Source organism: Solanum verrucosum, unplaced genomic scaffold, assembly GCF_900185275.1.
Source record: "Solanum verrucosum unplaced genomic scaffold, falcon-dt-bn FXZP01000115.1, whole genome shotgun sequence".
Taxonomy (NCBI): domain Eukaryota; kingdom Viridiplantae; phylum Streptophyta; class Magnoliopsida; order Solanales; family Solanaceae; genus Solanum; species Solanum verrucosum.
Window position 1 is genome coordinate 1,503,024 of NW_026020680.1, and position 8,960 is coordinate 1,511,983.

General features: G+C 32.5%; 1 protein-coding gene across 1 annotated transcript; it reads left to right on the top strand.

Annotated features, from left to right (window-relative positions):
• Positions 1–8,209: 8,209 nt before the first annotated feature.
• LOC125812297 (monothiol glutaredoxin-S3-like) lies at positions 8,210–8,960 on the top strand. The gene has a single exon (XM_049491808.1). It carries the CDS (start codon positions 8,320–8,322, stop codon positions 8,626–8,628), a length of 309 nt encoding a protein of 102 aa, XP_049347765.1. The 5' UTR covers positions 8,210–8,319; the 3' UTR covers positions 8,629–8,960.

Genomic DNA, 8,960 nt, shown 5'->3' on the forward strand with positions numbered 1-8,960 from the left:
ACAAAAATTTCATATCGCATGTCCAAACAAACCTTCAATTTCATCTCATGATTCCATATCATGATACCATATCATGATTCCATATCATGATATCATATCATGATTCGCATGGCCAAACGGGCCCTAAGTATAGTTAACTTAGGACTCTACAATGCTCTCCTATATAAGGAGGTTGTAACTCAACATTATTTTTATCGATACAATCCTTAATTTCTCTAATCCTAGACGTGAGCTTTCTACATAATGTACTTACATTTACAATGACTTAAGATGAAAAATTAATGAAAATCACCCTAGGTCGCCTCTACACTTTTGATACGTCCAAACTTACACCTCAATTAAGAAGTACAAATGGTCGAAGTCAATTATAGAACTCAATTGCAATTGAGGTCAATCCCACATGGAATTTACAGTAAAACTAACGCTTAAATTGAGTTGTGGTTAATATTTCCGAAAGAAATAAATTGCGAAAAGTAAATATTGGGTTGTTTTGTATTCAAGTAACCAATTTCTGTTAAAGTTGAATGTTAACAACAAACAATAGTTTCAAGATTTGATGTTTGATTTAGATAGAATAGGATTGTGTTCCCATGACCTTTAACTTACAACTCAAATTCTACACGAATAACGATTTATTGTCAACCTCATACGTTCATAGCAAGTTATGTACATCTAAACGTCTTTCAGCCCTATTAGATGACTTTCACTCTTCTCCTCTCGGTCTTGGAGTGTTTTGAAATCTTAAGCTTGCATACTTGTTAAGAAAACTATCCTCTCTCGAGCTCGAATCTTTAAAACAAGTTAATAGAATTCATTTCTAGATTTTCCTAATCATTACTTTTCTCTCAAACAAGTGATGAAACTTGCATGTTATAATGTGTGCACTCATTAGAAGACATTCACTATGAATATAGAAACGACATATGCGGTTATCAATCAAAAGTTACTCATGTTTGAATTCAACTTTGGGATTTAGTCATGGTTCCCACAACCCTAGTTATGGTGTTTAGCCGCTCATATTATCAATGAAACAAACATTAGAGATTACTGAAAGCATAATGAAATAGACTTAAAATAATTGCAAAACCAAAAGCTTCTTGATTATGAGAACTTAATCAAGATCACAAAATTGATCTAAAGTGTTCGACCAAAAGTGTGTCAAAAAGAAAACTATTGTTTCTCCCACAGAACTTGTCTCAGAGTTTCGATAATCATATAAAAATAAACCCTAAGGAATTAAAATAGTCTTAGAAAAGAGTCATACACGAAGTAGGAAACATAACAGTCGACTCAACTCACGAGCAAGGTAACAGTCCGTGAAGTTGTTCATGGCCCGTCAAAATCCCTCGTGAACCCACACTTAGATAAAAAGTTGTCAATCTTCAACTGTAGCTTCTTCACGAGCCACTGTACGACATGTATAGTGCATCACGGCCCGTCTAGGGTCTCATCTTGTTACACTTAAACTTCATTCCTTCCAGATCACTTCCATGAGCATCTTCACGGTCCGTACAAAGCATCGCGGCTTGTATAGCCAACCGTATAATCTCTCTCACTTTCACACTTCACTTTTACTCCTTTCCTTCCATCATTGATTCAAAGTATTTTTACCTGCACATTGGCAAAAGAACCATCATATCCATAAAAACATGCTCGACTTCTTGTACTAATCTTTTTTTTTGGGCGTTATGAGTTCACGACACATCACTTTCCCAAAATGTTCTTGAGTAAGAATGTGCGCTTTTGATTTTTTTTTAATTATTAGCGATTTACCGCATCATAGCGATCCATCCCGCTATAACGGTGTCACCATAGAAGAACTTCCCGCTATATCATGAATTAATTCGATCGTTGTAGAGGTGTGTCACCCACTATAGGGGCTAACATGGGATAGAACCTCAAAAATCCTTTCAAAATTTCTCATTTTACAACGCACCTTCAAATCTTGACATTTGAAACCAACCTGTTTCACTCTAAATTCGATATCGAGAGTTTTATTCACCCAATAATCCAATTCTTAAAATTCTTATGGACTCCTTAACGTCTTATCAAAAAGATAAACAAACTCTACTAAGACGTTTCACCCAATCTTTTGTTGGATCTCTCTAGACCCTGGCTCGCTCAGATTTTGGTTCTAACCTAAGATATTTTGTATCTTTAAATCTTGTTCCACATTTTTTAATGATCCGTTCATCTTCCTCTACTTTCTTTCTTTTACTAAAATCTTTCTATCAATTCATAGTTATATATTTCATAAAATTGAAATTCTCAAACGTCTATCTTGTTGGAGGACCCAAATAAGTCATGAGTTGATGCAAATCCTACAGATTGATGACATTATTATGAAGGAACAATATCGATCCTCTAATTAAGATTGTGGTAAATGAAAATAATATATGAAGATAACGTATTGATTAGTTTGAATTGTTTTGATAATTGTCAAGGAGATGAAACGTTGTTCATGCAACAGGCAACAGGGATGTATTATCATTCCAGCACCAAGAGTCCAACTCGAGTTAGGACTAAAAAATCGTAAGTTCACACAAAGCACATCCTGGATATATATGAGTCTTTGTTACGCAAGATTTCTAAGTCTTTAACGAACGAGATATATTCACACTCGTACATTGAGAGAAAAATGAGAACAAAATAAAAATATTTGGGAGGGTTCTGACTGAAGATTGAAGCGCAACTGATACAAAGAATTATATATCTTGAAGAACTTGATCCATAGTCATATATATACTAGAAAATTCAATCGAGTTAGAATTTATTTCTTTTCTAAAAATTGTGTTTAGGAAACAATATTGAGTTGTGTAAACTTCAACAATCTAGCTAGGATATTGTTGAAAATTAGGAATTACAGTTAGTTTCTAGAAGTGCAAAGTCTTGAGGATAACCACCTATAAGCTAGCAACAATTAAAATAATAAATTCAGACTATCAAGATGGGGTCAAAATCTGTAGATAAATAAATATATAAAAGAATTCAAGAAATTTGCCATAGATACATATGAAGAAAGCAAGATTATAAATTTTTCTAAAGGTCTTGAAATAAATATAAAATCTTGAGGATTGTTATGAAGAATGATGTCGATCAAGCCATGAATTCTCAAGTCTATAAAATATAAGGTTCGTTTGCTAGAGGTATAGGCAAGGAAAAAGGCATGCAAGCCCATACCAAATTTGTGGTGGAAACAACTACAATGTTTTCTCTTACTTTGATAGATGGGATTAAAATGAATAATAATTGTTGGAAAAAAAATTGTTTGCACTATAGGTTATTATCATAATATTTCTTGTTTGATCTATTTGTCATCATAAAGTAAAAGGATGAATAACCAAATCAAAGTGATCCAAAAATGCTATTTACAAGGTCAAAATAGGTTCCATCAATCTAACGATATGGCACCCAAAACGTTCAAATAGATTCTTAATATATCTTTTAACGAATCAATAATCCACTAAACATTTTAAGATCTTCCCCAATATGCTTTACTTTGTCCAAGGCTATTCAGATCAGGAATATATATATATATATATATATATAATATAATATAATAGCCCAACTACGTATCACATATATAACTAGTGAAAGAATTGAGCTGTCACAAGTTGAATTATTAGCCCAATGGATCTACTCATCAATTTGAGGGAATAACTTTAAATCTGTACTCTTAAACCTTAAATCTGACCAACATGGTTGTGGTGTACTGATGAGAGTGTTTCACCCTTAACCAGAGGTCTCGGGTTCGATCCCTGGGTATGGAGAAAATCCTGTTGGGAGCGCCACTCCCGAATGGGCCTTGCAGAGTGCAATCCGAATTTAGTCGGAGCTCCAATGTGGACTCCGGACCGGATGGGAAACCAAAAAAAAAAAAAAAGTAACCTTAAACCCTGGCCTTTGGGATCCAGGTAGAGCCAATTATGGGCACAACTTTTGGTCACCAGTCCCTTCCCTTGTATAGGACATGAAATCATCAAAGCACTAACAAATTTAAATTCCATTCTATCACATGAACAAGCTGGACACCATTTTATTTTTAAGTTTTATGATCAACATGTCCAAGATTCCTATATATGCATGCATGATCAAAAAGTGAATCAACTTTTGAACTATACGTCGAGATTTCTCCAGAGACAGCTTTACAAGTATTTGATCTTGGAAAATCTCATAAAGTAGTTAATAATAGTAAAAGTAATGACCTTGGCTAGCTAGTACGTATAAAGTTATCCACAAACCTCATTAATGCCTTTTTTTTATTACTGCCTCCGTTTCATTTTATATGAGTTAGTTTGACTTGACACGAAATTTAAGAAATTATTTTTTCAAAACTTTTGATCTAAATTCTAAAATAAGTGATAAATATTTGTCTGGTTATAAAATATTTAATTACTTGTGTAGTATTAAGGAAAAACCCTAATTAGCCAATTAAATTATTAGAATAATATTATTAAATATTGTACTGTACTTTTCAGGATGTCAAGTAAAAGAATAATCGACAAATTATTAAATAAATTTCGCTAGTGTCGAGTTGTGTTTCTATATATGTTCCTAAATAATGTGAACGTTCCATGTTTTTTTTTAAAATTATTATATGCACAAAAATAGGAAATTAGCAACTAATTCAACAATTAAAAGTTAAAACCATTTATAGATCTCTTTGGTGGGCCAGAAATGTCGGATTAATCAGCTAAACTATTAGCAACGTGTGAAAAGGAAATCATGAAGATAATATCCTGGACCTCAAGGCTTTAATTTGTCTCATTGTTATGTACGGTCCTTTTCCTTATTGATACTGAATTTCATTTCATTTATTAGAGAAAAGAAATAAGCAATCCATAATTTACTTAATATAGTTTACTAAGAGCTAAAAAGTATTCCCTCCGTTTGAATTTATTTGATTTACTTTTTTTTTTAGTCAGTTTGAAAACGATTGACTATTTCCTCTCTTAGCAACTTCTTAATTTCATTTTCCATATGACATGTTTAAAATCACTAGATTAATAGATATTTTGATACATTTGACATATCTAAAATTTAAAATAGTAATATTCAAAAATCTTTATTATTTTCTTAAATTACATATCAAGTCAAACAAATTAAAACACAGGGAAGGAATGGCTTATTTTTCTAATTGGAATGTACGAACTTGATGGTTAGGCATGTTTGTTTAGGTATTGACTTTTTTATTTCCCTATATTAGAGTTTGATTATTTCGGATTTGTGCCACGTAGAACTGCCAACGGGGATCTCCCATTTCGAAAGGTTACTAGGCCAGCCGTTAGGTTCAAAGTTGTATACCACTGCTATGGTGCCGATAGATTCACTACTTCAACACCGTTATCAGACATTGCAGGCTGAGCATCTATTTCTCGTATCCATGTGGCTGAGAGCCCTCACCGCCCAGGCACAACGACGCGAGTAATTAGAATGTACAAGCTTGATGATTATGCATATTTGACTTTTTTTAATGTCTCATCTAGTGTTCGATATCTGTATTGGAGCTCGATTATTTTAGATTCGTGCCACGTAAAACCTCATTTGAAGGGAAACGCTCCCTACCAAGAATCTTATTCATACTCAGGACTCGTTTGATGATGGCATTGACTTCAATATTATATAAATTAGACACAACCACATAAATCATATATATACATAAATAAAAAAAGTTTTTAAGTATGTGGTCATCAATGTCATTTACGAAAATTCTATCCTTTTGCTTTTTTGCAATATTTGTTGGTGAATTGGATGCGTATCTTTTATTGTCGGACCACAAAAAAGTTTCCCATTGGATAAATCCAACTTCCTCTCTCCAACTCAGCAGATTCTTTCATAGAAAAAGATGCATCATAAACACTAATCAAAAACTTAAACAACATTATCTTAATTCTTCCCCTAATAATCCCTTTCTAAACAACCCATAATCAAAAATCATAATAATATACCTAAAAAGGAAAGAAAAACATATTCATGAAATCCACTTTCTGTGCCACTACAAAAAGATAATGGAATTTTTTTTTTATAAATAGTATTAATAGGGCACCGACCAATTGTTTTATTTACTAATTATATATTTTGTTAAATAAGAATAATTAATTAGAAAAAAGGGGTAAAGTGATTAAATTAATGGTTTATCGTATCAAGTAAAGAGAAAAAGGCACAACATTGACACGTCTCTATTTCTGTATGCAAAGAATCGTTATCGTGTAACATGATTTTATTTTTATTATTATTTTTATGTAGTGCCAACATATGTATACATCACTATCAAATTTGTGATCTCATGTAAATTTTGGAACCTATCCAAATATCTTTGCCAATTGTTTGAAAGTTACTTTGATAAATATATGGAATGAGGATGTCACCTAAGGTTTTCTTTTTCATAAGCGTTTGATAAAAAAAAACATATATAATTAACAATACTTCTTTTTAGAAAGAAAAAGAAATCGTGTTAAAGAATACTCTCTCCGTTCACTTTAAATTTTATACGCTCTTTAAGAAACAATAATTAATACGAATATTGAATAATTTTAAGTCTTAGGAAATAATTTTGAAATAAATAATTAATGTTAGAGAGAAAAATATAAAGATTTTTTTTTAATATAACGAACAAATAAAAGTGAAAAGAAAGAAAGTATTATATATTTATAAGCATAAAAAGTTTTGCGCTATAATTGTTAAAGAATGACAAAAGTTCCACATCAGTGGTTAATGAGATGGGTGGACTCCTTATAAGGCTTAGGCAATCCTCCTCCCTTTGAGCTAGCTTTTGGGGTGTGAGTTAGGCCTAAGACCTAATCTAACAATAATCAATATCGCATTTTCCTAAGTCACTTTATATAAAAAAAAAAACAAAAAAACTGGGAGTTACATACATACCCATTAGTATCAAAATGGGTTGTGGTGCACTGGTGGGAGTGCTTCACCCTTAACTAGAGGTCTCGGGTTCAAGCACTGGATATGGAGAAAATCCTGTTGGGAGCGCCACCCCCGAATGGGCCCTGCAAAGCGCGATCCGAATTTAGTCAGAGCTCCAATGTGGGCTCCGGACACCGAATGGGAAACCAAAAAAAAAAAAAATGCCCCATTAGTACAAGGAATTTATATATCATTAGGTCAACCTTAAGAATGAATATTAGTGTCATTTGTTAAAATCATATATTATCAATATATTTTGCTCCCTTTGTTCCTTTTTAGTTGTCATAGTATATTTTTTTAGAGTCAAATGATAATAATTTTGATTAAACATTTTAAAATGTATTTTTTCATCATATCATGATATGAAAAAAGTTGCAATGTATAATACTTTCCATATAGTTTTTGAATATCTAAAAGTTTATTTTTAAATGAGCAACTTTCACATATAGCAAACACAAAATTCATATTTGTATGTTATAGCAAAGTTTGCATAATTGCGCTCCATAACAAACATAAATATGTATATTTCACTATACATATACAAAAGAAAGCAATTGTATAATCTGTTTTGGTATACATATACAAAAAGATCAATTATATAAAGTGAGAGAGGCGAGCGAGATCTGGGAGTGGGGAACGAAAATATATGTATATATACAATTTTCTTTCGCTTTATACAAACACAAACACATTTTATACAATTTGCATTTTTTGTATAAAGTGAGAGAGGTGAGTGAGAGAGCGAGATCTGGGAGAGTGGCGAGCGAGATCTGGGAGAGGGGAACGAAAATATATGTATATATACAATTTTCTCTCGTTTTATACAAACACAAACGCACGTTTGTATAAAAAACGAGAGAGGCGAGGGAGAGAACGAGAGTGGCGAGCGAGATTCACCAGGAGAGAGGTGAAATAGCAACAGTTTGCTATGAGGTACAATTAAATCAAACTATATTTATAGCATTTAATTTGAATTAATAGTTTGCTATTATATACAGTTTTCCCTTTTTAAATATAAATGATTAGTCAAATTAACTCTCGAAAACATATATAGTGTTTTTTTTTCCTTGTTACCTTTAACATTTATCGACAAATGTCTTGCCTACACATGAATTGGGAGTTGTCATTTTTTGCTTGGTTTGAGAATCAAATTAAGCTACACATGGGATCGATCGATCACCTTACATATTTTGGATTCTCTTTACATCCTCACCAAATCTACACAATTCCACCTATAAATATGTCTTGTTTGTGCTTCGTTTTGCCTCACCTCAAAACTCATCAACTAACGTCCCTACACATAAACCACAAGTCATCACTACTAAACCTCGAACAACAATATCCACTATCTTTTAACTTTCCACTACATTATAATATTCTTGCAATTACTCATCAAATATGGAGAGAGTAAGCAGAATGGTTGCTGAAAAGCCTGTGGTGATCTTCAGCAAGAATTCTTGTTGCATGAGCCACACCATTAAATCTCTCTTCTGTGATCTCGGCGTACATCCATCAGTTCATGAGCTTGATGAGATGCAGAGAGGCCGAGAGATCGAAGCTGCCCTCTCTAGGCTCGGCTGTAATCCTACAGTTCCAGCAGTGTTCATCGGTGGTGAACTCGTTGGCGGTGAAAATGAAGTCATGAGTCTTCATCTTCAACGCTCCTTAAAGCCAATGCTTAAAAGGGCGGGAGCTCTATGGGTTTAATTACTATATATATTCAACTACAATAACAATAATAATAATAATAACGCGATGAGCTAGCGTGGAAGAATAATAATATAAGCTAGAGGTGAACATTAATAAGTTACTTTTAGCATATAAAAAAAAGCATGTGTATGTAATTATTATGTATAAAGAGTGAGTAGTAGCCTAGTGATTTCTTCATGAGCTAACTAAATATTTTATTTTATATAAATATGGTGTACTTATAAATAATTAATGTGTTCACTTCTAGTAACCCCAGCTTCTCTTTTCTTTTTTTGTATTGTAAGCTGTGATCTTTTTTAGCGAATATATAAAATAGTGGCTTCTACTTT

Excerpts from the sequence above, each read along its gene's own strand:
- LOC125812297 (XM_049491808.1), top strand. The coding sequence starts at position 8,320 with ATGGAGAGAGTAAGCAGAATGGTTGCTGAAAAGCCTGTGGTGATCTTC.